This window comes from Lepidochelys kempii, chromosome 11, assembly GCF_965140285.1.
Source record: "Lepidochelys kempii isolate rLepKem1 chromosome 11, rLepKem1.hap1, whole genome shotgun sequence".
NCBI lineage: Eukaryota > Metazoa > Chordata > Testudines > Cheloniidae > Lepidochelys > Lepidochelys kempii.
Window position 1 is genome coordinate 2,676,399 of NC_136390.1, and position 27,938 is coordinate 2,704,336.

Genomic DNA, 27,938 nt, shown 5'->3' on the forward strand with positions numbered 1-27,938 from the left:
GTTAACAGGTGACTGACGGGTTGGATCACAGAGACCCCCTTGGGACTGCCACCTGATGCGCTGAGATTACCTCTGAGCCTGTTTTCTCTGCCAGTTTGGGACTTCAGAACTCTGCCTTGGTGAGCCAGACATCCCAGCCTGCTGCAAACACAGACCCAGGTCTGAACCACGTCTGGGGGCTGCAGACTTAACTGAAAACAGTTTAAGAAGTGCTCCTGTCACTAGCACCCAGATACCCAGTTCCTAATGGGATCCAAACCCCAAATAAATCTGTTTTACTCTGTATAAAGCTTATACAGGGTAAACTCATAAATTGCTCACCCTGTATAACACTGATAGAGAGATATACACAGCTGTTTGATCCCCCAGGAATTAATTACTCACTCTCGGTTAATTAATAAGCAGAAGTGATTTTATTAAATGTAAAAAGTAGGATTTAAGTGGTTCCAAGTAATAACAGACAAAACAAAGTAAATTACCAAGCAACACACAAGTCTAAGCCTAATACAGTAGGAAACTAAATGCAGGTAAATCTCACCCTCAGTGATGTTCCAATAAGCTTTTTTCACAGACTAGACTCCTTTCTAGTCTGGGCCCAATTCTTTCCCCTGGTACAGTCCTTGTTCCAGCTCAGGTGGTAGCTAGGGGATTTCTCATGATGGCCTCCCCCTTTGTTCTGTTCCACCCACTTATATGGCTTTGGCACAAGGCAGGAATCTTTTGTCTCTCTGGGTCCCCACCCCTCCTTCTAAATGGAAAAGCACCAGGTTTAAGATGGATTCCAGTACCAGGTGACATGGTCACATGTCCTGTGGGACCCCCAGCCTTCATTCTTCCTGGCCTGACTCACAGGAAGGCTTGCAGGTAAACAGAGCCATTTACAGCCAATCGTCCTAGTTGATGGGAGCCATCAAGATTCTAAACCACCATTAATGGCCCACACTTTGCATAACTACAGTAGGACCTCAGAGTTATATTTGATATGCCTAGTTTCAGATACAAGAATGATACATTCATATAGATAGGATGACCACACTCAGTAGATGACAAGCTTTGTAATGATACCTCACAAGAGACCTTTTGCATGAAGCATATTCCAGTTACATTAGGTTCACACTCATTAGCATATTTTCATGAAATCATATGGAGTGCAAGGTCACAGTGACAAAGTTTGCAGATGATACAAAATTACTCAAGACAAGTTCAAAGCTGACTGAGACAAGTTACAAAGGGAAAACTAGGTGACTGGGCAAGAAAACGGCAGATGAAATTCTCTGTTGATAAATGCAAAGTAATGCACATTGGAAAGCATAATCCCAACTCTGCATATAAAATGATGGGTAATAAATTAGCTGTTCCCACTCAAGACAGAGATCTTGGAGTCATCGTGGCTAGATCTGTGAACACATCTGCTCAATGTGCAGTCAAAACAGCGAACAGGATGTTGGGAATCATTAGCAAATGGATAGAGAATAAAATAGAAAATATCATAATGCCACTCTCTAAATCCCTGGTACGCCCACACCTTGAATTCTGAATGCTGCATGCAGTTCTGGTCACCCCATCTCAAAAAAGATATACATCCAAACTGGGAAAGGTGCAGAGAAGGGCAACCAAAATGATTAGGGGGATGGAACAGCTGCTGTATGAGGAGCAATTAAAGTCTGGGACATTCAGCTTGGAAAAGAGATGACTAAGAGGGGATATGAGAGCTGTCTATACAATCATGACTGATATGGAGAAAGTAAATAAGGAAGTGTCACTTAATCCTTCTCATAACACAAGAACTAGGGGCCAGCAGATGAAATTAATAGGCAGCAGGTTTCAAAGGAACAAAAGGAAGTATTTCTTCACACAGCGCACAATCAACCTGTGGAACTCCTTGCCAGAGGACATTGTGGTGTGGAGTTCATAAGCTCACATACAGGACATTGTGAAGGCCAAGACCATAACAAGTATCAGGGGGTAGCCGTGTTAATCTCTATCCACAAAAACAACAAGGAGTCCGGTGGCACCTTAAAGACTAACAGATTGATCTGAGCATAAGCTTTTGTGGGTAAAAACCCCACTTCTTCAGGGGCATCTGAAGAAGTGGGGTTTTTACCCATGAAGGCTTGTGCTCAGATAAATCAGTTTGTCTTTAGGACCATAACAGGGTTCAAAAAAGAAGGAGATAAGTTCATGGAGGACAGGTCCATCAGTGGCTATTAGCCAGGATGGGCAGGGATGGTGTCCTGAGCCTCTGTTTGCCAGAAGCTGGGAATGGTGGCAGGGGATGGATCACTGGATGATTCCCGGTTCTGTTCACTCCCTCTGGGGCACCTGGCCCTGGCCACTGTCGGCAGACAGGACACTGGGCTGGACGGACCTTGGGTCTGACCCAGTCTGGCGGCTCGCCTGTGTGTGTATCTAATGCCGATGAAGGGCCCTGGGTTCAAGTCCTGACGTCTCCCACCCTCTTTCTCCACAGGCCAGCTGAGCTGCCCTCCTGCCGCCCCCTCCCCCCGGCTCAACCCCGAGCCTTAGGACCCATCCCGGCACCTGACCGGCTGGGGCGGCTGAGGACCCCCCCCCCGCGACTCACTGCCCGGGGGCCACTCGTCGGTAGCAAGGGCCAGTCCCCGCCGCGTTTGAGCCGGGGGGGGGATGATCCCAAACCCGCCCCCAGGGAAAGGGAGGCACTTGCGGACTTCCCGATGCTGATGCGTCCCTGAGCTCAGCGCTGGCGGGGGGGGGGGGGGGGGGAGAGGTACAAAGCTCGTCTCCCTCCCAGCCTGGGGCACTTCCTCCTCGGCTCCTCCGGCCGGCCAGGGGCGCCGAGCTGCCGGGCGGGCGGCGGGGGGCTGCTTTCCCCGGATCGGGACCGTCGGACCCCAGCCCACATGGCGCCCCCGGAGCCAGGTGAGCGCCCCCTCCCGTCGGTTCTTCCTGCCGGACAGCTCCGGGCTCCCCCCCCCCCGCCCCCCATTCCCCGGGCCCCATCTGCCCCCCGGCCCGCTGGGGTCCCTTTCCCCCCAGCTCTCCAGGCTGGGCGCTGCGCTCCCCGGCTGCTTCCCCGTCTCCCCACAGCCCCCGGCAGACCAGAGCCAGCACAGCCGGGACTCCGGGGCTTCAGAGCCGGAGGGGAAATCCCCTGCAGCCCATCCCCTCGGGGCCAGGGCAGGGGCCTTCCCTGCAGTCTGGGCCCCGGGGTTTGGGGGCCGGACTCCCACCCATGGGCCCTGTCTGGGAAGAGGCTCTCCGCCTCCCCTGGCCCGGAGCATCACCCCCAACCCCCCGCTAGGAGCCCCTGGCAGCCAGGAAACGTGGTGTCCAAGGGGGATGGGGCTCAGGGACCAGCCATGGGGCAAACGGGATCGGACATGGGGGTGAAGGGAAGCCCTGCCAAGGGCTCCCTTTGATGGCATGACCCACTGGCTGCCAACCGGCCTGGGGGCCCCGGCGCGCTGCTCTCGGTTCCCCTTCGATCCCTCCTCCCCGTTCGGTGCCAGCTGCAGGGACAGGGATGCAGACAGTGTGGGCAGGGCATGCCACCAACCTCTCTCTTCAGTTCCCCTTCCAAGGGAAACACCAGTGAACTTTCTTCCCCTCTGCTGAGCAGCTGTTCGCACCCATCCCCTCCCTAGATCTTCACCTCAGCCTCTCTCCAGCTGCCCTCCAGGCCCTGCTTCCCACCCCCTCGCCTCCTTTGCCCCCTCCTCCTTCCTTTGACCCTCTGTTAACTGGGGCCTGGACCAAACCCCGCTGGAGTCTCTACGAGACTTTCCAGGATCCAGGCCTGATCCCCCGCCAGCAACACCCCACTCAAAACTAGTACAAAACCCGAAGGAAATCAAACAAGCCCAACTGCTGGCTGCTCTAATATGCCATTTGCTGCCCACCGCTCTGATCAGTCCCTTCCCCGCTCCTACCCCCCGGGACAGACTGTCTATTTAGACTGTTAGCTCTTTGGGGCAGAGACTGGCTGTCACGCTGCATCTGTGCAGCACCCAATGCCACAGGGCCCTGATCTGGGTACTCATCGAGTGCCTTAAAGGATTAATGGGCTGATTAAAACATGCACAGATGAATTCTCAGACACAGGATTGCAAGCGTTGCCAGACTGTTGCCAGACTGTCCCACGTCCCACTAGCCCGGTATCCTGTCTCGGGCAGTGGCTGGCCCTGGCTGCTCCAGAGGAAAGCGTTAGAAGCCTGCAATAGCCGATGTTGGATAATAGGAAGAGACCAGGTCAGGACCTGGAGAGGGCAGTTTAATAACCCTCCCAGAGCTTTTCTTAGCATGATCACTCTGGATCTTCTTGTTAGCCACACATATATCCAGCCCCTTTACAAAATCTTGCTAAGTTCTTGACCTCAATTGCTTCTTGTGGCAATGAGTTCCGCAGTCTAATTCCCTTTGTTGGACAGAGTTGTTTCCTCTGACCGGTTTTGAACTTTTTTCAGAGTAACAGCCGTGTTAGTCTGTATTCGCAAAAAGAAAAGGAGGACTTGTGGCACCTTAGAGACTAACCAACTTATCTGAGCATAAGCTTTCGTGAGCTACATCCGATGAAGTGAGCTGTAGCTCACGAAAGCTTATGCTCAAACAAAATAGTTTTGAACTTGACACCTTTTGAAATACCAGACGCTGTCCTGGTATCCCCAAAGCGCTGAGTGGCACTTTCAATCTTGGTGGGGGCTGCCAGATAACCACCACTTCCTGGCAACAGGCCCAGTCCGATGGTGGGGAGAAGGGGATCCCGCTCCCATGGGAATGCAGCAGGGGAAAAGCCAGAACTTTGCAGATCCTTGTAAAGAAAATTCTACTCAGCCCATCTGTATATGTGTAATGGCAGCCAAATCACTTAACAGTGTGAGCCCCCGTTCCCCATCTGTGAAATGGGAGTAATGGTCCTTCCTTTGTCTTATCTCTTACTGTGAGCTCTTCAGCTGGGACTGTCTCTTGCCATGTGCATGTACAGCGCCTAGCATGGTGGGCTGTGATCCTGGCTGGGACCTCTTAATGCTATGGGAATATAAACAATAACAATTCCCCAAGTCCTATGCGGGCCGGCTGGGCCCTTCCTCTGGGATTAATGGATTCGGTCCTTTTAAAGCCGATTTTAACAAACTCCGTGTAGCCCCGAGAATCTCTCTGCTCCATTAAAGAGAAACCCAGAGCCAGGCAGCTCCTCCCCCTTCTGCACTATCGGGGTCCCCATAGGGCTGCCAGTCAGAGGAAGGGTGGGAGAAGGGCTAGCTGGGTGGGGAGGGGGGTGAAAGGGAGGAATACACAAGAGGAGCCGGGGGTGGGTTCTCAGCCCTATTCGTTCCCTGCCAGCCCCTGGGATAGGTGTCCCTGGTCTGGAGAGGTGGCAGGGAGTAACCCTGCTCCAAACCAGGTGCACATACGGGGACTAACTGTAAAAGGCATAAGAACATAAGAACGGCCAGACTGGGTCAGACCAAAGGGCCATCCAGCCCAGTATCTTGTCTGCCGACAGTGGCCAAGACCAGGTGCCCCAGAGGGAGTGAACCTAACAAGTAATGATCAAGTGATCTCTCTCCTGCCATCCATCTCCACCCTCTGACAAACAGAGGCTAGGGACACCATTCCTTACCCATCCTGGCTAATAGCCATTAATGGACTTAACCTCCATGAATTTATCCAGTTCTCTTTTAAACCCTGTTATAGTCCTAGCCTTCACAACCTCAGGCAAGGAGTTTCACAGGTTGATTGTGCGCTGAGTGAAGAAGAACTTCCTTTTATTTGTTTTAAGCCTGCTGCCCGTTAATTTCACTTGGTGGCCCCTAGTTCTTATATTATGGGAACAAGTAAATAACTTTTCCTTATTCCCTTTCTCCACACCACTCATGAGTTTATAGACCTCTATCACATCCCCCCTTAGTCTCCTCTTTTCCAAGCTGAAAAGTCCTAGCCTCTTTAATCTCTCCTCCTATGGGACCCGTTCCAAACCCCTAATCATTTTAGTTGCCCTTTTCAGAACCTTTTCTAATGCCAGCATATCTTCTTTGAGATGAGGGGACCACATCTGTATGCACTATTCAAGATATGGGCGTACCATGGATTTATATAAGGGGGAGGTCCTGGATGACTGGAAAAAGGCTAATGTAGTGCCCATCTTTAAAAAAGGGAAGAAGGAGGATCCGGGGAACTACAAGCCAGTCAGCCTCACCTCAGTCCCTGGAAAAATCATGAAGCAGGTCCTCAAGGAATCAATTCTGAAGCACTTAGAGGAGAGGAAAGTGATCAGGAACAGTCAGCATGGATTCACCAAGGGCAAGTCATGCCTGACCAACCTGATTGCCTTCTCTGATGAGATAACTGGCTCTGTGGATGAAGGGAAAGCAGTGGATGTGTTATTCCTTGCCTTTAGCAAAGCTTTTGACACGGTCTCCCACAGTATTCTTGCCAGCAAGTTAAAGAAGTATGGGCTGGATGAATGCACTATAAGATGGGTAGAAAGCTGGCTAGATCATCGGGCTCAATGGGTAGTGATCAATGGCTCCATGTCTAGTTGGCAGCCGGTATCAAGCGGAGTGCCCCAAGGGTCGGTCCTGGGGCAATATCTTCATTAATGTTCAATATCTTCATAAATGATCTGGAGGATGGTTTGGATTGCACCCTCAGCAAGTTTGCAGATGACACTAAACTGGGAGGAGTGGTAGATACACTGGAGGGGAGGGATAGGATACAGAGGGCCCTAGACAAATTGGAGGATTGGGCCAAAAGAAATCTGATGAGGTTCAACAAGGACAAGTGCAGAGTCCTGCACTTAGGACGGAAGAATCCCATGCACCACTACAGACTAGGGACAGAGGGGCTAGGCAGCAGTTCTGCAGAAAAGGGCCTAGGGGTTACAGTGGACGAGAAGCTGGATATGAGTCAACAGTGTGCCCTTGTTGCCAAGGAGGCTAACGGCATTTTGGGCTGTATAAGTAGGGGCACTGCCAGCAGATCGAGGGACGTGATCGTCCCCCTCTATTCGACATTGGTGAGGACTCATCTGGAGTACTGTGTCCAGTTTTGGGCCCCACACTACAAGAAGGATGTGGAAAAAATGGAAAGAGTCCAGCGGAGGGCGACAAAAATGATTAGGGGGCTGGAGCATGTGACTTATGAGGAGAGGCTGAGGGAACTGGGGATGTTTAGTCTTCAGAAGAGAAGAATGAGGGAGGATTTGATAGCTGCTTTCAACTACCTGAAAGGGGGTTCCAAAGAGGATGGCTCTAGACTGTTCTCAGTGGTGGCAGATGACAGAACAAGGAGCAATGGTCTCAAGTTGCAGTGGGGGAGGTCTAGATTGGATATTAAGAAAAACTATTTCACTAGGAGGGTGGTGAAGCACTGGAATGGGTTATCTGGGGAGGTGGTGGGATCTCCTTCCTTCAAAGTTTTTAAGGCCCGGCTTGACAAAGCCCTGGCTGGGATAATTTAGTTGGGGACTGGTCCTGCTTTGAGCAGGGGGTTGGACTAGATGACCTCCTGAGGTCCCTTCCAACCGTGATATTCTATGATTCTAAGGGCAATAAGATATTCTCCGTCTTATTCTCTATCCCTTTTGTAATGATTCCTAACATCCCGTTTGCTTTTTTGACTGCCGCTGCACACTGCGTGGATTTCTTCAGAGAACTATCCACGATGACTCCAAGATCTCTTTCCTGATTACTTGTAGCTAAATTAGCCCCCATCATATTGTATGTATTGTTGGGGTTATTTTTTCCAATGTGCATTACTTGACATTTATCCACATTAAATTTCATTTGCCATTTTGTTGCCCAATCACTTAGTTTTGTGAGATCTTTTTGAAGTTCTTCACGGTCTGCTTTGGTCTTAACTATCTTGAGCAGTTTAGTATTGGCTGCAAACTTTGCCACCTCGCTGTTTACCCCTTTCTCCAGCTCATTTATGAATAGGTTGAATAGGACTGACCCTTAGGGAACACCACTAGTTACCCCTCTGCATTCTGAAAATTTACCATTTATTCCTACCCTTTGTTCCCTGTCTTTTAACCAGTTCTCAGTCCATGAAAGGACCTTCCCTCTTATCCCATGACAACTTAATTTACATAAGAGCCTTTGGTGAGGGGCCTTGTCAAAGGCTTTCTGGAAATCTAAGAACACTATGTCCACTGGATCCCCCTTGTCCACATGTTTGTTGACCCCCTCAAAGAACTCTAATCAATTAGTAAGACATGATCTCCCTTTGCAGAAACCATGTTGACTTTTGTGCAACAATTTATGCTCTTCTATGTGTCTGACAATTTTATTCTTTACTATTGTTTCAACTAATTTGCCCGATACTGACGTTAGACTTACCGGTCTGTAATTGCCAGGATCACCTCTAGAGCCCTTCTTAAATATTGGCGTAACATTAGCTATCTTCCAGTCATTGGGTACAGTAGCTGATTTAAAGGACAGGTTACAAACCATAGTTAACAGTTCCGCAATCTCACATTGGAGTTCTTTCAGAACTCGTGGGCGAATGCCATCGGGTCCCGGTGACTTGGTACTGTTCAGTTTCTCAATTAATTCCAAAACCTCCTCTAGTGACACTTCAGTCTGTGACAATTCCTCAGATTTGTCACCTACAAAAGACGGCTCAGGTTTGGGAAACTCCCTCACATCCTCAGCCGTGAAGACTGAAGCAAAGAATTCATTTAGTTTCTCGGCGTTGCCTTTATCGTCTTTACGTGCTCCTTTTGTATTGCGATCGTCCAGGGGCCCCACTGGTTGTTTAGCAGGCTTCCTGCTTCTGATGTACTTAAAAAACATTTTTTTGAGCCTTATGGCTTGTTCCTAGGGAGTTCCCTGAAGGAGCCCCCTGGTGCAAGCCCCTAGTTCCCTCTGGCACAGAGAGAGTCCCCAACCCCTGCTGTACCCCCGGGTTGATGCTAGTGGGCCCCACATGAGCCGACACCAGAGTGAGTCAGCCACAGTAGCTCTGCCTGCCTGGACCAGCCTTCTGCGGCTGGACATCAGGAGCCGGTTATTGGTTACCAAGGTGACGGAATAGCAATGTACTGATTTCTCCTTGCCCTGGCACCCCTGGGAAGCTGCTGGAAGTTGAGGCGCAAGATACAGGTAGGGGGACCCAGAGGTGCCTGCAGTCATATGCACGTTACCCCCAATGCGTTTGCATCCCATTGGCGGGGGTGCCATGGAGGGGGCAGGGCTGCTCAGAGTGGGGGGCGAAAGGAGCAGTTTGCCCCGGGCTGCCTATTTGAGAAGGACCCCAAACCGATGTGATCCAGCATGCGGGATCACATTGTGCTCCCCTGCCAGGCCAAACCTGAGGGCGCTGTGACCCCACGCACCAGGTCACGACGCCCAGCACGGGGAGCTGGGCCCAGCCCCACAGCGGAGGAGCCGAGCCACAGCTGCGGGGTGAGTGCAGTTGTCCATATCAGGTGAGAGGATTTCTGGGGGCACCCTCCAATATTTCAGGGTGGGGATGGGGGGGGCAAGTTATGCCTTCCCCGGAGGATGCTGGAGCGAAATGGACATGTTCGTTGATTTTCCTTTGGTTTGGCTTCCCCAGGCAGCAGGAGGTCCCAGCAGCGGAATCAGAGGGGCCAGAACTACAGCACAATGGGACCCCCAGAATCGCAGCCACGCCGGGATCAGACGTACCTGGATGAGAAGATCGCCATCCCGGATGTGGGAGGGGTAGGTCCCACCAATGTCTCGGCACGGAGGACTGATCTCCCCACTGCCACAAGCATAGCAGGCACTTGAAGTGGGGAGGCAGACTGGGCCAGTCCATAGGGCACCAGGCTGGTCATCAGGATGCCTGGGTTCTATTTTATTGTGGGCCAGTCACAGCCCGGCTCCAGGCCTCAGTTTCCCCTACTGTACACAGGGGCTCATGCTGTTGGCTTTCTTTGCTGCAGTGCTCTGAGATCTCTGGATGAACAGCTCCTCGTGGAAGTGCTGAGCTCTGTAACAGTGAGGTAGAGCTGGCCTGGTCACTAATAATAATCATCTGCACTTCTTCAATAGCGTTTTTTACCTCTCAACACTGCATGGCGAGTGGCATTATCCTCACTTTACAGATGGGGAAACTGAGGCACAGCGCTCTGCGGTCACCGGCCCAAGGTCACCCAGCAAGTCAAAAGCAGGACTAGCCCCTAGGTCTCCTGCTGCCTGCATTGACGCATTTGCCATTAGAACACACCGCCTCCCCTCGCTGGTTTTCCCATGGTCCCTCCGCTGTGTCCCCACTGACATCCACGGACCCCAAAGCCCCTCTGCAGTGGGTGAGTGGGGGTTTCCGGGCACAGGGGATACCAGGGCAGCCTATTGGCCTGTGATTCCCGTCTGAGCCGAGCCACCAGGGCTTTTCTCCAACACCAGAAAGGCGAAATAGAAGAAGTTTCATTCTGGTTCTTCCAAGCGGGATGCTAGTGAGAACAGACCCACGCAGTGTTTTTGCTACATACCCATGAGAGGCTGCACTGGGATGGTGACCTGCAGTGCTGAGAACTGGGGCAAGGGTGGCTCTTGTTCTGGGTTTTTAAAAGGAAGGGAGCTCTTGGCATTACAAATTCAGGCTTTGTGGCTTCACTGTATTTCCGGGGAGCCCGGCGCACCAGCGGGATTGGGACAGCGCACACCGTGCAGAAGTGAAACCCGCTTAGCTGGGAGGGGAAGTGAGTCTTGTTCAGACTGTTTAGTGCTCTGTTTTCTTTGAACTCAAATGCCTTGAGGATGGTTAGGAGAAAGGCTGTCCATGTGAAAGGCTTAACAGCCTAGCCTCTTTCAGGTAAGGCCTCCCGCTGCATGTCTCTGGGTTTCCAAAGAATTTGCCGTCAAAATGCAGGGAAGACAGGAGCTGACATGCCTGGTATTTTCTGTGGTTAAAAAAATAAGCAGAAAAAAACATTTAAAAAAATCTCTTTCAAGCTTTTGTCATCCATCATCAGTGGGCCTGTCCCAATATTCTCCCTTTGCCGATCACCGTTACAAACCCCAGCCAGGGACTGGAGCTGGGCTCAACATGCAGAATGTGAATGGGGACTAAGATCCTGGTTTCAACCTCTGCAAAGCAAAGTGGGGGTTGAATCCTGGGTTTGCTGGCTTGGCCCATCTCTGGGGGAGCTTATGGCTCAGGGCCTGGAGGTGGGCTGACCTCTCAGGCAGGGGCTCCAATCCCGGCCAGGGTGGTGGTCAGGGAGAGTTCTCCCCGAGTCCTGGCACGGCACCCATCACCAGGTGCTGCTGTCCGGGGTGACATGAGCTGAGGGGCGAGGGGGGTTCACACCAGTTCCTAGTGGCTAAGTTTCCAAATCTCAGGGGGAATTAACCAGCCTCCTAATGGGCGCCGACTTTCTTCTCTCCTCCGGGGGGGTGCTTTCACTCCTCCGCTTTGCCCCGAGGCCTTGTCCCCGCTCCGCACCAACCCCACGGCCCCACCCCCACTCCACCTCTTCCTGTCCCCCGCCCCGCCCCACCCCAGGCCCCACCCTCACTCCACCTCTTCCTGCCCCCACTCCGCACCACCCCCACGGCCCCACCCCCACTCCACCTCTTCCTGCCCCCGCTCCGCCCCCCAGACCTCACCCCCACTCCACCTCTTCCTGCCCCCCCGCTCCGCCCCACCCCACCCCAGGCCCCACCTTCACTCCACCTCTTCCTGCCCCCGCTCCGCACCACCCCCACGGCCCCACCCCCACTCCACCTCTTTCTGCCTCCAGTCCGCCCCAGGCCCCACCCTCACTCCACCTCTTTCTGCCCCACTCCGCCCCCTCCCCCACTGCCCTACCCTCACTCACCTCTTCCTGCCCCCCACTCCGCCCCCCCAGACCCCACCCCCACTCCACCTCTTCCTGCCCCCGCCGCGCACCACCCCCACTGCCCCACCCCCCCTCCACCTCTTTCTGCCCCCAGTACGCCCCACCTCAGGCCCCACCCTCACTCCACTTCTTCCCGCCCCCGCTCCGCCCCCCCAGGCCCCACCCTCACTCCACCTCTTCCTGTCCCTGCTCCCCCCCCCACAGGCTCCACCCTGACTCCACCTCTTCCCACTCCTGCTCCGCCCCCTCCCCCCAGTGCCTGCTGCCTGCCGCTGAACAGCTGATCTGCGGATGCCTGGTGGGTGCTGAGCACCCACTATTCTTTCCCATGGGTGCTCCAGCCCCGGAGCACCCATGGAGTCAGCACCTATGAGCCTCCTGGCTGGCAGGCCCAGCAGAGAGGACCAGGACCAAATGGGCCCTGGGCAGTGATCTCCTGTCTCCCGCTAGACAGAGTTTGCCCCTGCAAGGTGGAGGGGAGCCTGCCCCATTGCCATGCTAGACGGCACTGACGTATCCTATCAGCCCAGTGGGGGCTGAGGCTGGGATGGGGAGTAACTCTCTGTGGGGGGGACCTGGGGTTTTCCCATCAGACCCCTTAGTCTTGTCCCACTCCCTGCACCCCACAGCCCACTGAGCATGGCAGTAGGGTGGGCTCCTGTGTCTTTATGGGAGAGCCAGCCCCCATGGCCATCGCTCAGCTCTGCTTGAGTGCCCAGTGGGCACCAGAGGCAGGTACCAGGGGGTCGCTGGGGAGAGCTTAGCCGTGGCAGTTGACTCAGGGCAGCTGCCTCTCCTGCCCTCTGACGGGGGTGGGGGCATGTGTCCAGGGGCCGATCTCCCCTTGGTGCCAAGAGTTGGGGCTGCCTTTGCCTAGAGACCGTAGTGCTGATGGCCTGGACACAGCCAGGCTGGTCCAATCCCCACCCTCTGGTCGGGGATAGAGACCCTCTGGCCCGCACCATTTCATAAATCAGAGAAAGTGAGAGACACGAGACCAGAGAGATGCTGACCTCAGCCAAGGACAGCGCTGCCAGGGTTAAGAAAGAGGAACTGGGAGCCAGGAGGTGAGGGGGCAGGCCCTTCCTGCGCTAGAAGGGACGGAAGGAACTCAAGGGTCGGGGAAAAGGAAGCAGGGGTTGATGTGACACATGGGGGCCACACACAGGCCTGGCCTCCACCCTGCTCAGGCTGTGAAAAATGTCACGCCCTGTGTGACATCCTTAGTTCGCCCTAACCCCCCTTGCGGGCACAGCTTGGGCAATGGAAGAATTAATCCGTCAGCCAAGCTGCTGTAACACGGACCGCCCCACAGACACCACCGAGCGGCAGTGGGGATCGAACCCCCGGTCGCCAGTCCCCAAAGCAAAAGGCCCTGCCAGCTGAGTTAGAGGAGCGGCTACACGGCTGCGCGTATGATGGTGCATTGGGAACAGAACCTGTCTGATGCCGGGCGTGGGGCTCACACTGGTCACGGCAACCCCCACAGGCCAGCTCCGGCAGCGGGCTATTCAGGGACGGCTCTGAGGCCAATTCCCTTGGCCAAAGCCCCAGGTGCGGTGCAGGGAGGGTTGTGGGACCAGTGGCTGGGGTGGGGGATGTGGCAGGATGCTGCCCTCAGGTGTCACTCAACAGGCCTGCGTATCCCATCATTCCACGCCTGCCCCTCCCCAGCCCCGCCACCCCAGCCTGGTCTCTTCCTCTGCACTTCGAGCTGCGGAGATCTGGGCACATGCGGCTTTGCAAAGTGCCCGTTGCCCAGCGTGGCACATGCCGGCGCATTCCAACCCTGCCGTCGGGGCGCCTAGAGGGATTGGCCCTTCGGAGCCGTGCCTCCCCTATGCCGAGCAGTGGGGAAGCCAGGACAAGGGGCTCATGATGGCTGCTTCCCCTCTGCCCTAACCCCCGATGCAACTTTCCCTTCACAGCCCGGCTTCAGCTTCCGGAAGCTGTGGGCTTTCACCGGCCCTGGGTTCCTCATGAGCATTGCCTTTCTGGACCCGGGGAACATCGAGTCAGACCTGCAGTGTGGGGCCGTCGCTGGGTTCAAGGTGAGCGGGGGGGGGGGGCGTTCCCCAGTGACACCCGTGCCGGCCTCAGCCAGGAAGAGCAGCCTTGTGTAATGCTCCTCCGAGATGGCTCCCAGCCACTAACAGCACCAGGCCGGGTCATGGCGGGCGGCCGGGAGAGCATCCTCCATTGGCTGCCTGCAGGCACCGGGCTCCCAGCACGGCTCACGGGGTAGGGGATGTGCCAGGCTGGCGGATGGGCCAAGCTTGCCATACCATAGGCACCACGTGTCTGGCGTCTGTCAGTACCACCCTGGGGCTCCCAGCGCCTTGGGACAGGTCTGTACCGCGCCTTGCACTACGGGGCCATGATCCCAGGTCTGGGGTTTGCAGGCTGTACCACAATAGCCCCCCAGCAAGCACCGATCATTAAGGTAACGAGGTAGCAGGTGTATGCCGCACACCCAGCCGCCCCACACAACTGAGGCCACAGCCCCAGCTCCCCCCTCTCCGCTCACGCTGGCTCTGGTGTGGGTTCCCTGGGGTCTGGCTCTACTGCGGTGGGTTCAAAGTCCTGTCTGGGGTATGGAGGGGACCTTCCCGGACCCCTAGGCCAGAGGTTCTCAACATTTTTCTTTCTTAACCCCCTGCTCCCCCCCCCCAGGCATGCTATAAAAACTCCACGGCCCCCCTGTGCCCCAATAACTAGTTTTCTGCATACACAAGCCGGGGCCGGTGTTAGAGGGTAGCAAGCAGGGCAGTTGCCTGGGGCCCCACGCTACAGGGGTCCCCACAAAGCCACATTGCTCAGGCTTCGGCTTCAGCCCCAGGCAGTGGGGCTGCGGCTTTCTGCCCTGGGCCCCAGCGAGTCTAACGCTGGCCCTGCTTGGCGGCCCCCCTGAAACCTGCTCGAGGCCCCCTAGGGGGGCCTGGACCCCTGGTTGAGAAGCACTGGGCCAGGCTATCCCTCGCTGACCCAGAGTCATTCAGCCTGCAGGCAGTGGGCCTGCCCCAGTGAAGTCAATGGGAGTTTTACCACCGACTCCCCTGGGGACAGGACCAGGGCTGGTGTGTTTAGGTGAAGCCGCCGGCGCTTTGCTGGGTCTGTAGCTTCTGTCTCCCGATCTCTCCTGGGCTGGGCTGGCTCCTGGAGCCCCTGCTGAGAGGCTCTGCGCGTGCCCGCTCTGCCCTCCAACAGCCTGCCCCTCCATTGCTCTAGCTGCTGTGGGTGCTGCTCTGGGCCACCATCCTGGGGCTGCTGTGCCAGCGGCTGGCTATCAGGCTGGGTGTCGTCACGGGAATGGACCTGGGCGAGGTCTGCTATCAGTACTACCCAAAGGTGAGTGCCGAGGCCCCGGGTGGGCGCCGCGGGTCGCAGCCGGAAGCCTCACCCCGCAGGGGCGGATGGCGGGGAGCTTTGGCCACTGAGGTCCGGAGAGCAGCGAGCCCGGGCTGGGCTGCAGGGAGAGCCCCCAGGCTGCTGACATTGGCCCGGGCATGCTGGCCGGCGAGACAGGAGTTCAGCGAGCCCAGGAGGAGGCTGCAGCCATTTGTCTGGGTTCCTCTGGCCTCGGTCGCCAGCCCCGCAGCTCAGATTCATGCCCGGCTTTGCAGCATCAAATGGCTGCGTTGGGTTTTTCAACCCTTGGGTGGATTTGGGGTCACTGGAAAGGGTGGGGCTGGTGGGATTGGACACAACCAGCTACAGTGCAGGACGGTGCTTTACAAACACACACACACTCTGTGTGGGCTCTGGTGATGCCCCTCAGTCCCGACCCACAGCCCCCTGCTAGCCCAGCCCGTTCAATGAACGTGGGGATCATTCCCTAGAGAATTCTACAAACTTTAAGGTCACACTGAGCCCATAAGACATGTGGCTAGAGAGAATCCTAATTAACCCCGGGCAAACAGCCCTGGGGCTCTGAGACGCAGAGCGAGCCCACGCCAGGTTCTTCCCGAGGGGAGGGCTGACCAGAGTGTGGGGTTAGCGTCAAGTGGAGTATATGGTTACCTCGCTAAGCTCCCGGGTAGCTCAAATGAACGGCAGGAGCAGACAAGCCCTTTAGGAAGCGGGAGGCTGTTCCCCCATCAGAGCTCTCTGCAATCGGGGTGAGGAATCCAACCGTATATTATACCCCAGAGGAGAGGGAGGTTATCATGAGGCCTCACCAGTGACTTTTTAATGATCCCCAAACCCCCAGAAAATCAGACCTGACCCACCCCTCCTACTCTCACTACTTGTAGCAAAAGAGCAGCCAGCTGCAAGGAGAACTGTGGGCTTGTGGTTAGAGCAGCAGACTTGCAATCAGGACTCCTGGGTTCTGTTCACAGCTCTGGGCAGGGGTCTAGTAGGGGAGACTGGGACTGGGGACTTCTGGGTCTATTGTCACCTCGGAGGGGGCAGGTGTGTTGTTAGAACTGGGAGCCAGGACTCCTGGGTTCTATTCCCAGCTCTATGCATGGCACGGGGCATGTCTCTGTGCCTCAGTTTCCCAATCTGTAACATGGGGGTAGTAACATGGGTCACATGGGGGTTGCAAGGTTTGATAAAGTGCTCTGAGGTCCCTGGCTATGTGAAGCCCCAGCCTGGAGTCCGAGCCGGCCAGCTGGGGTTCCTGACTGTGCCATTGGCCCTGTTTGCTGCAGGTACCGCGCGTGCTGCTCTGGATCATGATCGAGATCGCCATCATTGGTTCCGACATGCAGGAGGTGATCGGGACGGCCATTGCTTTCAGCCTCCTCTCGGCCGGACGGTAACACCCACAATTACTCCTGGGTGCTAGGGAAGCCGGGCCTAGAACCCCAGGGACCTGAACTAAAAGAGCACTCCCTGAGCTTTCAGCAGTAGTGAGTCCCTTATCCTCTCTGTGGGTGACATCACAGGTACAAACCAAGCCAGCTTGTTACACGATCCCTGTAGCATGCCGGATCCTCATGTTAGCAGCGCTGATTCCTAACCCCAGGGACCAAATGCAGGACCAGCTGGTTCTAAGAGAGGCAGGATTAGCTAGATATCTCAGAGCTGGGCTTTGCCTGCTTTCCTCACCCGCATGCTTGCACGGGGAGACTCCAGCTCTAGGCTCAGGCAGTCCTGGGCCTTCTCCTGAGACTGCCTGTGGTTTTTAGGCTGGGTTTAGAAGCAGGACCCAGAGACAGATTTTAGTTGCTGTCAAACCAGGCTGCCTTCCAGCCAGATCCCTCCAAAGCTGCGTAGCCCTGTTACCCAAAGTCCTGAGCCCCCTGGGCTCCATCGCTGGCCAGGTGTGAATCAGGATGGGGTGTGCTTCTAAAGATCCACCCTAGCGCCAACGGGAGTGAATTCAGGAAAGTCCTGTGGCCTACAGGACGTCAGACTAGATGGTCACAACGGCCCCTTCTGGCCTGAGGCTCTACGAAGCCAGCGTCCCTCTGCAACCTGCTCTTAACGCCGGAGCTCCGGGGCTTGGATTTAGCCCAGCGCGTCGCGCTCCCTGAATGCTGGTGCACCGGAGACAGAGTCACTCAGCAAGCGAAAGCGCAGCTCAGCTTTTCCCAAGCAGAGACGAACCCTCCCCGCACCTTCCTCTAGCAACGGGGCTGCTTGTCCAGCACGAGACGGCGTCAGGAATGACCCTCCCCTGCCTTCGTCATAGCAGTAACCTCTGATTTCCCCCCCCCGCAGCATCCCCCTGTGGGGCGGAGTCCTCATCACCATCATCGACACCCTCGTTTTCCTCTTCCTGGATAAATACGGTAAGTTCTTGGTACCCCGGGCTGGGGGCCGGGGGCTGCGGGTGCCACCTACCCAGTTTAGATGGAGGGTGTTTGGTTAGGAAGCTGCAGAACAAGGAGGCTTTTCCCAGGCTGGTCCATTCCATGCTCCCTTTCCCAGTGCGAAGCTGCCTCCTCTCTTGGCTACCAATCTGCCCAGCTTGCTGCTCTCTGTAGCCCTGGCCTCTCCTGGGACTTCTTAAAAATCAACTCAACACTTAACAAAATACTCAGCTCCCCGCCGCGCTCCCTGCCAGGGGGGTGGCTTCGTCTCCTCCGTGGCGTCAACCCAGCCAGGACCCAAGTCAGAGGGCGGCAACTTCTCGGCAGGATGGAAGGGAGACACAGGTGGCCCGGTGAGATCTGCACCGTGGGGGCTGCCGGCAGTGAGGGAGCCAGGGGGCGGAGAGAGGTGGGTCTGACACAGTGTGGCCCATGTTGGGAACCACGGGCCTGCATCACACAGGCTATGATGGATCATGCTGCAAGGGGAACTGACAGGCTGGAGGGAGGTTACTAGAGGACAGTCTAGGGACCAATCTGATTTTAATTAATGACCTTGGCCCAAAAAGTGGGAGTGGGCTAATAACATTTGCAGATGACACAAAGTCGGGTGGTATTGTCAGTACGAAGGGGACCAGAATATCATACAGGAAGATCTGAACCAGCTTGAAAACTGGAGTAATAGAAATGAGATGAAATTTAACAGTGCAAAGTGCCAGGCTGTGCACTTAGGAACTAACAACAGTAATTTGTGCTATAAGCGGGGGAGGTATCAGTTGGACGTGACCGAGGCACAGAAAGACCTGGGTGTATTGGTCAGTCACAGCATGACTGTGAGCTGCCAATGTGATGAGGCTGTGAAAAGGCTAATGCCATCCTAGGCGAGGTATTTCCAGTAGACACAGGGAAGGGTTAGTACCATTATACAAGGCACTGGTGAGACTCATCTGGAATACTGTGTGCAGTTCTGGGCTCCCGTGTTTAAGAAAGATGACTTCAAACGGGAACAGGTACAGAGCAAGGCTTTTAGGGTGATCGGAGGAATGGAAAATCTGCTTTTTGAGAGGAGACTAAAAGAACTCAGCTTGTTTAGCCTGACCAAGCGAAGGCTGAGGGGAGAGATGATCTATCTCTATAAATAAGTCAGAGGGATAAATAACAGGGAGGGAGAGGAGTTATTTAACTTAAGTGTGAATGTGGACACAAGAACACCTGGATATAAACTGGCCATCAATAAGCTTTGGCTTGAAATTGGAGGAAGGTTTGTAACCAAGGTTTGTTCCAGGTTCTGGAACAGCCTCCCAAGGGGAGCAGTGGGGGCAAAAATACTAATTGGCTTCAAGACTGAGCGTGATAAGTGTACGGAGGGGCTGGGATGATGACACTGCCTACAATGGCAGGTAGCCGATCTTCGACTGCTACCAGCAAGTATCCCCAACAGCCGGGGATGGGACACCGGATGGGGAGGGCCCTGAGTCACTACAGAGAATTCTGTCCCAGGGGTCTGGCTGCTGGGTCTTGCCCACATGCTCAGGGTCTGACTGATCGCCAGATTTGGGGTTGGGAAGGAAATTCCCCCCAGGTCAGATTGGCAGAGACCCTGGGGGGGGTTCGCCTTCCCCTGCAGCATGGGGCCAGGGTCACTCGCTGGTGTGAACTAGAGCAAAGGGTGGATTCTCTGTCACTCGAAGTCTTTGGGCCATGCTGTAAGGACTCAGTAACTCAGCCAGAGCTCCGGGGTCTGTTACAGGGGTGGGTGGGCAAGGTTCTGCGGCCTGCGAGGTGCAGGTCAGACGAGATGCTCATGATGGTCCCTTCCAGCCTCAGACTCTCCGAGTTTGTGAGATTGTCCCCAAGCCAAACGTGCGGCCTGGTCCCAGGGGCTGGGTTTGAGCTGCCTGTCTGAGCCCGGCTGCAGTGTGGAGCTCCCCTGTTCTCCATTTCCCCTCCAGGTCTCCGGAAGCTGGAAGCCTTTTTCGGTCTCCTGATCACTATCATGGCAGTGACCTTTGGCTACGAGGTAAAGAGACATTTCCCCGCTCCTTTGTGCTTAGCGCTGCCTTACCCAGCCCTTGCGTACGGGCAGAGGAGGAACGGCACTGAGTTCTCACCACAGAACTGCCTCGGGCCACGACCACAGGCTGAGAATCCACAGAGGCCACCTGTGGCCGAGGGGGAACAGGAAGATCCGACTGGAAGGTGCCTCCTGAGTCCAGTCCCCTGCTATCACAGGCAACCCCATCAGCTAATCCCGCTCACAGGTTTCTCACGCTCCCTCTTAAACCTGGTTAGGCTACTTGCCCTTGTGCTCAGCGAGCGTGCCGCGGTGGGGATCCAAGCTGCCCGTGTTACGGAGGGGCCACTTGGGCAGCCCTTATCTGGTCTCACAGACCCGTCTGGCCAAAGAGAAATCTCAGTGCACTGGGCACGGCTGGAGCCTGCTCTGGGAAGCGCTGGGGTGGGGGGAGCAGACGGGCGCGTCTTTCCTCTTGCCCGGGCTCCTCCACAGGCCTGCTCCCAAACATAGCAGCTACCAGCCCCTCAGTGCAGGACTTAGCTATTTTTATAGGGGTGCATCAGCTGCAATCCCTTCCTTGGACCGGGGTCCTTGCTTGTCTCACAAGCTAAGCAGGGGGATGCCTGATCACTATTTGGATGGGAAACATCCCCTCCAGGGAGAACGAACTGGCAGCCGGTGCTTTTCCTTGGAAGGGTGCTGGGAGGTGCTGCCTTTCGGCTGCTTGCGATCATTAGAGACCGTGGACTTTGGGGTGTCGGCCCTGGCTAGGGCGTGTCGAAGTGCTTTGCCCCCCACGGCGCAGGGTGGGGATTCTTGTGGTCGTGTGCTGTGACCTCGTCGGGCCCGGCGGGGACTCCATGGAGCTGGGGAGGGGGACTGCCCCAACGGGAGCTGTTCAGGGGATTGCTCGCTCACTGGCTCTTTGCCTGGCCGGCCAGCGTTAGCATTGCCGGCAAGGGCAGAGTGGGTCGTGGAGCCGGAGTTAGGCTCACTGGAGCTGTTCTGTGGGAGACCTGGCACGGGCAGCATCAGCAGTGCCCCCGTGGGAACCTCACCTCAGCCTGCCCGTGAGGTGCCACCGAGCGCAGCGGGTCCCTGGTGTCCGTGCAGGACCCGGCTGCAGCCCGCTCTCCCCTCCTCTGTCCCCAGTACGTGGTGGTACGGCCTGTCCAGACGGAGGTGCTGAAGGGCATATTCTTCCCCTACTGCCGCGGCTGCGGACGGGAGGAGCTGCTGCAGGCCGTGGGCATCGTGGGCGCGATCATCATGCCACACAACATCTATCTCCACTCCTCCCTGGTCAAGGTCAGGGCTCAGGGGTGGGCGCCTGTCCCTGCAATGGATGCCAATCAATGGTCCTCCCCCTTCGTCCTGGGGGGTGCTTCTGTGGCCCTCAGGGGGTCTGGTGTGCGCACCATGGAGTCACAGCCATCAGCAGCATTAGGAGGCCATGGGTGCAATACCTTGACCTGCCAGAGGGGGGCGCTGTAGCACTCCCTGCCCCTGCTACAGCTGGGGTGGGGATGCAGCGGGGCAGGAGAGCGAAGCGTGGGACTGGGAGGCCACAGGGTGGATACTCAGGAGGTGGGAGAGTGGGTGGGACTGGGGGCAGTGCCCTGGGAACAGGAGACAGATGCTTGGCTCCTCCGCCCCGTTGGGTGGGGGCATCAAGCCCCAGGCTGCGCCCCACACCATGTCCCATGATAGTCCCATGAGCCATCTGAGCATGCCCTCCCCGCCATGGGCTCAGAGCTCCCCAGGGGGCCCATAGCCCTGTCCCAGGCTGCTGAGCCCGGCTTCCCCCTGCCCCGGCCTAGCCCCCTGCTGTGTGCCCCTGCCCAGACCCGCGAGGTGACGCGCTCCGAGCGGCAGGCGGTGAGTGAGGCCAACAAGTACTTCCTGATCGAGTCCTGCATCGCCCTCTTCGTCTCCTTCCTCATCAACCTCTTCGTCATGGCCGTCTTCGGCCAGGCCTTCTACCACCGCACCAACCAGGACGTGGTGAGTACCCGTCACCAGGGGGCGGGGGGGGCCTTCTCCCCTACTCAAGGCCCCCGGTCCCACCACCATCTCTGCTGAGCCGCCGCCAACCCCGGGCTTCTGTCTCAATGCCCTGCCCTGCGAGAGGCTGTGTGATCATCCTCGGCTGAGTTTAAAGCTTATTGCCCCACCAGAGCCCCTAGCGACTACAAGCACCAGCTGCCTTGGGGACTAGAACTCTCGACCTTCCGCGCTAAAAAGCCAGGCCGCTACCCCAGGAGCCAACGGGGCAACTCCCCCCCCCCATTTTCCAGCCACTAGGGGGAGCTGTTACCTGTCGGACTCATGGCGTGCACTAGAGGGCAGCAGGGAGCACACCCACCCTGCAGCGATGGGGGCCACCCGCCCCCGGGATCTGACAGGCACTCTTGCAGGTGGGGCTGGTCCCGCCGTGGGGGCATGGCCGTCACACGCTTGGCCCCGGGCAGCCTTAAGGGCAGGGATGCGGGGAGGCGTGGTCAGCTGATTGCTCAGCCCGCTGTAGGGCCGGCCTGCTCCTGCCCCCTGCCAGTGCCTCCCCCTTGCCCCCACCCCAGCGAGGTCATTTGCCAGGCAGCCTCCTGACCGGTGGCCCCGTGCCCCGTGTGTTTCAGTACAACGTTTGTGCCAACAGCAGCGTCAGCCAGTACGCCCCTATCTTCCCCAGGAACAACGAGACGGTCTCCGTGGACATCTACCAAGGGGTGAGTCGGGGGCACAGACACCCCCCTGCCCCGGGAGCTGGGGCTGGGCTGCTGGGGAGGGGGCACGTGGGGCTCAGTGGCACAGGAAAAGCCTTAGCCCCATGGGCGAGGCGGAGGGTTTGCCCATTCTGGTCTCCCAGGGCAGGCTCTTTGTCTGGCAGCACCCCCTGCACCGGCCTCAGCCTTCAGGTGCCCACAATCCTCTCCCAGGTCCCTGCTGGAGTCATCAGGGTCCTTTCTGTTTCCCCCACCCCTTACACACCCACACACTCAGACCCCACCCCGCCCATCACGCCCAGAGCCTGCCACCTCCCCTCCAGCTGAGAGCCGGACCAAGGGGTTACAGCTGAGCAGCCTCCCGCTCCCCCGACCTGCCAGCCTGGGGTAGGAGAGGCCGGGAGCAGATCCCGCCCCCCCAACCCCACAGGGGAGGGCTTGGGGTTCCTCTTTGGACCGTGCTAACACGGGCTCCACTCTGTCCCCCTTCAGGGCGTCATTCTGGGCTGTTACTTCGGCGCTGTTGCTCTCTATATCTGGGCCATCGGGATTCTGGCAGCGGGGCAGAGTTCCACCATGACCGGGACCTACGCCGGGCAGTTTGTCATGGAGGTGAGAGATGGGAGTTGATACTGGCTGGGGGGGAAACAGCGCTTCCCCAGAGGCCCATTGGCTTCTGCACAATTTACGCTTCGGTTTGTGTAATGGTGTTTCCAGCCCTTATTGCTGCAAAGAGAAACGTGCAGCTGTGACCCTGCTGCCTGCCTGAGTCTGCAGAGAGCCTGCGTCCAATCACGGCACCGAGCCAGGTGTGAACTGCCCCCTTCTCCCCAGTGGGGTGTTGACTCTGGAGTCTAATGACACCAACAACCGCACCGTTTAACTATTTCACTGCTGAGCCTCTTACCAGAAACATCTGGCTGCTCTGGGAGCTTGGGTGGAGCTAGAGTAAATGCCCCCATGCCTGCCGGCTCGCTGTCCCCGAAAGGAAGCAGATTGGAAGCACTGGCTGGAAGTGGGGTCTGTCTCTCTCCCCCTAATCCAGGCATTTATACCAGACTCCTCAGCTTGGTGCCGGGTGCCTGGCACAGCTCCACTGGGGAAAAACCACTGCGGGGTTATCGGGAGTTTGCTCCATTTCCCCTCAGCCCCTTCCCCAGGACAAGCAGCTGTAAGTGTCTGTAGACTGGCGGGAACGCTAAGGTGCAAAGGTGGGGTGCAAGGAAGACCCTGATCTCTTGCCATTCCCAGGAACTTTCTGCAAATTCCAGTCTGCAGAACTCAGGTTGCCTCCCTAAAACTCCCGCTGCGCTTTCACTTCGAGACATCAGCCCGTCACCCTCCCTCTTCACACCTGGTGGGCTGCGTTGTTGCTCGCTGCTGCGGCGCCCCACCCCAGAGGCAGCATGTTCCCTTCTCCCGGGCGTTGCTGTCCTACCACGAGACTGAAGCGCCCTCTGCGGAGCCCTTGCAAGCCACGATTCTACAGCTTTGCTTAGCTCAGCAGGTCTCACGGAAGGGAGTGGAGGAGGAAACTTTTAACAGCCTCTTTCTGCTGAGTAGCATAAAAATATGACAGCGCGGGGTTCAGCAGGGTTAGACACCCTCTTCTTTTTAATCCTGAGTTACAGGAAGAGGAACAGAATCTGCAGTGACAGCTGCTAGGGGGAGAGTAACAACAACTGGATATGGGGAGACAGCATAGACAACCCATGGAACTCATGGCCACATGCTATTAATAATATTAACCCGGGCAGAGGATTACTGAGGTTAATTTATGGAACTCACTCCCCACTGACATTAATTAGAGAACAGGAATTCCATTTTGTGGCAGATTTTGAGATTTCAGAACTTGATTTCATTCCAATTAGGAACAAACACCGAAAATTTCAAAATTCTCCACCCATCCCCAGGCTATGGAGCGTGCTTTGAAACACGGGTTGGCTCACCCAGTCACTAACCCAGTGTGGACGCGGGCGGCGAGTGGGTGCTTTAACCCACCTTCCCTGGGCGGGGTGACTCCTGCGGGTGGTGAGGAGCCTAGTTAACGTGTGTTTGAACCCCAGCTTTGCTCCTTCTGCAGCGCCGTCCCTCCCCACCAGGGGGCAGGAGCCTTTGGGAAGGGAAGCTCTTTATTTTGTGCTGAGCTCCTGGGGCTGGGGGGGCCAAAGGCAGGGGGTGTCTACTCAGCAGAGGACACTCCAGAGCCGGACGGCCCGATCCTGCAGGGCGGGGTGTGTCCTCCACTTCCGTTGCAGATTCTCGGGAATTAGAGTCTGCAACGGAAGTGGAGGACACGCCCTGCCCTGCAGGATCGGGCCGTCCGGCTCTGGAGTGTCCTCTGGGGGACAAGGGGGGACGGGGGGCTGTATTGATGGTGGGTTCTTAGCACAGGAGTGAGTGCTGGGAGGGTGAACTGAGGTGGTGGGGGTGATGGGGGCTGAAGTGAGGGGGGCCTGAACTGCGCGGGGTTGAGGGGGGAGAGAACTGGTAGGGGACAGGATGATTGGCTGGGCAGGAGACAGGCAGAGGTGGGAAGTCAGAGCTCCTGCAGCCAGGGCCAGAAATCACGGTCTCCAGAGCAGGCAGGAGGTTGTCCCACGCCCACGCCCTGGGGAGGGCTCGGGGGAGCCCAAACGTCAAGACCCTGCTCGGAAAAACGCAGTAGAATTGCTTTGAAAAATCTCATGAGTTTTGGAGCCAATCTCCTGGTTTTTGATCTCTGGACGTTGCCAGTCCGGCCATTGCAGGGGCAGATCAGGCTCCGGGGCCCTCCTCCCCGCCAGTGACCCTGCGGCGTCAGGCGCCCGGTGTCGTTCTCGCTCACTGACGGGGCGTCCCCGTTTGTCCCCTCCCCAGGGGTTCCTGCAGCTGCGCTGGTCCCGCTTCACCCGCGTGCTCTTCACCCGCTCCTTCGCCATCCTCCCCACCGTCTTCGTCGCTGCCTTCAAGGACGTCAGCCACCTGACGGGGATGAACGACCTGCTCAATGTGCTGCAGAGCATCCTGGTGAGAGCCGGGCCTGGACCTTGGGCACAGCGGATTCGGCGGGTGGGGAGGCAAGGGGGGGCCAGACGTGGTAGTGGGGGGTGGGGCGGGGGCAGGTACCTGGGAGCAGAGTCCCCTCCCCTCTCACCCTGACCCGCTGCCTTGCAGCTGCCCTTCGCCGTTCTCCCGGTTCTCACCTTCACCAGCATGCGGCCGCTCATGCAGGAGTTCACCAACGGCGTGTGAGTATCTGGGGTCCCACCTCCCCGCCGGGCTGATGGCTGGGGCGCAGGCAGCCTCCCCGGGGCGCCCAGCGTCCAGATCCCCCCAAATGCTGAAATGAACAAGCAGCAGGACCCCAGAACTTTGGAGGCGTTTGGGGTTCCTCAGGCCCTGGGGGAGGGGCATCCTTCAGCCAGTTGCGTGGCTGGGTTGCGGGGGAGGGTCGCAGGTGGGTGCAGGTGGGCAGGCCGTGCTTGCCATGGGCTCGCCGCGGCCCCCTGGGCCTGGGCCTGCAAGGGCCGGGCTGGCAGCACAGGGCGTGGGAGCTGTGCCCTGGCGCACGGCCCCGCACGGGCAGGCTCAGCCGCGTGTCAGACCCTCCCGCGCCATTGCGCCCCCCTGCACGGGGCCGGAGGCAGGGCGGAGCGGGGCCGGCCCGTGCAGAGTCAGAGAGGTTGGACCCCCACCCAGGCAGCTGTCGGGAGGGGGCCGGGCCGGGCTCACCGGGGCTCTGGTCTCCGCAGCGTCGGGAAGGCGCTGATGATCCTCATCGCCGGGCTGATCTGCGCCATTAACCTCTACTTCGTGGTGATCTACATCCCTACGCTGGGCAGCATGGCCTACTACATCCCCCTGGCCTTCGTGCTGGCCGGCTACGTGGCCTTCACCGCCTACCTGGTAGGGCGGCTGGGAGCGCTTTGCCTGCCCCTGGGCAGCAGGGGGCGGGGCCTGTGCTCTGGGGCTGGGGGGGCCTGTGCTCTGGGGCTGGGGGACCCCGTCCTGGGCTGGGAGGGAGTACTTGGGCGGGGGGTGATTGTGAGCTCTTGGGGGGATCAGGCCCTGGGAGTTCTCTGCCAAGTCCTGCACCTCGTGTCCCTCCCCAGTGACTGACTCCAAAGGGGACCCCACTGCTGGTCAGATAGGGGAACAATGAGGGGGACCCCTCACAGCGCAGCCCCAGTGATCAGAGCGAGATTGGGCAGCCCCTGCCCGCACCCACTGGGTTTTCAGCAGCACCTGCTGTCTGCAGAGGCGGGATAGGGGCTGGTCAGAGACGGGCAGACCCTAGCCTGGGGCGGATCAGAACCAGCTGCCGCATTATCCGACCCCCAGGCCCCAGTCGGTGGTGGGCTTGGTACCAGGCCCTGGTCTCTCTCTGGAGCGTGGCTCAGGGCAGGGGCTCTGATCCCACCGCGCAGGCTGGAATCTGGGGCAGAGAGCGAGTGGGGGTCACAAGGTCCTCTCCCCCCCCTTGCTTCAACACCCCCAGGCTGCTCTGTCCCCCCCAACCCAGCGCTCTGTCCCAATCAGCAGCTCAGTCGCTTTCTCTCTCGCCCCCCGTAGATCTGGACTTGCTGCATTGCACACGGAGCTGACTTTCTGGCCTGGGGACACCACAGCCAGTTCTCCTACGGGCTCCCCTCCACCGACCCGCCTGGCTGGGCAGGGCCCCGGTGACGCGTCGTGCCCCTACCCGCCGGGCATTCGCGCCACAGGCCTGGGCTGCCTCTGGATTTGTCGCCGTCCCAGGCGGGAACGAACCCATCGCCACACAGTCACCGTCACCGGCAGGGCCGGGGTTCAGGGCTGGGCTCCCTGCTACCCCCCCGGACTGACGGACATGCAGCATCCCAGGGCATCTCCCCTTCTCAGCAAGCTCAGGGCGTGGGGGGCAGCGCTGACCAATCAGCACCTTCGCGGGCACCTGTGATCACCCCCCACTGCCACAGCCCCGCTGGTGCTCCCCAATCCTGATCCGCACCCCCTGCTATCCTAGCTCTGGTCCCCTCCTCCCGTCCAGTGCTGCCGGTGCCCCTCAATCCCGACCTGCCCGTGAAATAATGACCCTAAGTTCACACTGATCATGGAGGTAACTCAGCCCCCCGGGGATGCCACTGTGAGTAGCCCTTGCTGGCTGGGGTCCGGGGAATGGGCTGGGAGGGGCCGGAGCTGTGACTGGAGTAAAAGCTGCAGTATCCCGGAAGGAGACTCACGGAGAAGGAGTCCAAGTCCCGGGAAAGTGCCGCTCTGTGAATAAACTTGATTTCAAGGATTTCCTACAGGAGGGTCTGGTCATTGGCTGGTGCAGGCCCCGCAGAGGGAGCAGAAACGAGCCACCCCTGGAACCGAGCCAGCCCCACTGGCCAGCCTGGTCCTCGGTCTGAGCCTCCCTGCAAGAGTCCATTGTCACCCTTCAGGGTCAGCCACAGGTCATAGCCCAGAATAGGAAGATTTTCCGTGTGCCCATCGCCTCCTATCCCAAAGCGCGTCCCAGGGCACCCTGGGATGCAGCCACCTCTGGGGTGGAGGACAACGGGCATAGTGCAGCAATGCTAATCAACAGCAGGGGGGACTTTGGCAAATGCCCTGGGTTGACTGTGGCCAGGCAGAACAGACAAGGGCGTCAGGGTCTCGCCCCTGACAGGTCC

The 27,938-nt window shown here is 57.6% G+C and overlaps 1 protein-coding gene across 4 annotated transcripts; it reads left to right on the forward strand.

The window, feature by feature from the left end:
• Nucleotides 1–2,768: 2,768 nt before the first annotated feature.
• On the forward strand, nucleotides 2,769–27,569 carry SLC11A1 (solute carrier family 11 member 1). 4 transcript variants are annotated; one of them, XM_073304949.2, is made up of 15 exons: nucleotides 2,769–2,901; nucleotides 9,544–9,671; nucleotides 13,726–13,848; nucleotides 15,026–15,145; nucleotides 16,453–16,559; nucleotides 17,468–17,538; nucleotides 19,512–19,579; nucleotides 20,729–20,884; nucleotides 21,422–21,580; nucleotides 22,213–22,302; nucleotides 22,792–22,911; nucleotides 25,159–25,308; nucleotides 25,456–25,529; nucleotides 26,034–26,187; nucleotides 26,854–27,569. In XM_073304949.2, exons 1-15 carry the CDS (start codon nucleotides 2,883–2,885, stop codon nucleotides 26,965–26,967), a joined length of 1,653 nt encoding a protein of 550 aa, XP_073161050.2. In that variant the 5' UTR covers nucleotides 2,769–2,882; the 3' UTR covers nucleotides 26,968–27,569. The 4 variants fall into 4 exon arrangements, with proteins under 4 accessions (XP_073161050.2, XP_073161052.2, XP_073161053.2 ...); XM_073304950.2 differs by lacking the exon at nucleotides 2,769–2,901 and adding an exon at nucleotides 9,216–9,412; XM_073304951.2 differs by lacking the exon at nucleotides 26,854–27,569 and having other exon boundaries at nucleotides 22,233–22,302; nucleotides 26,034–26,177.
• Nucleotides 27,570–27,938: the final 369 nt, after the last annotated feature.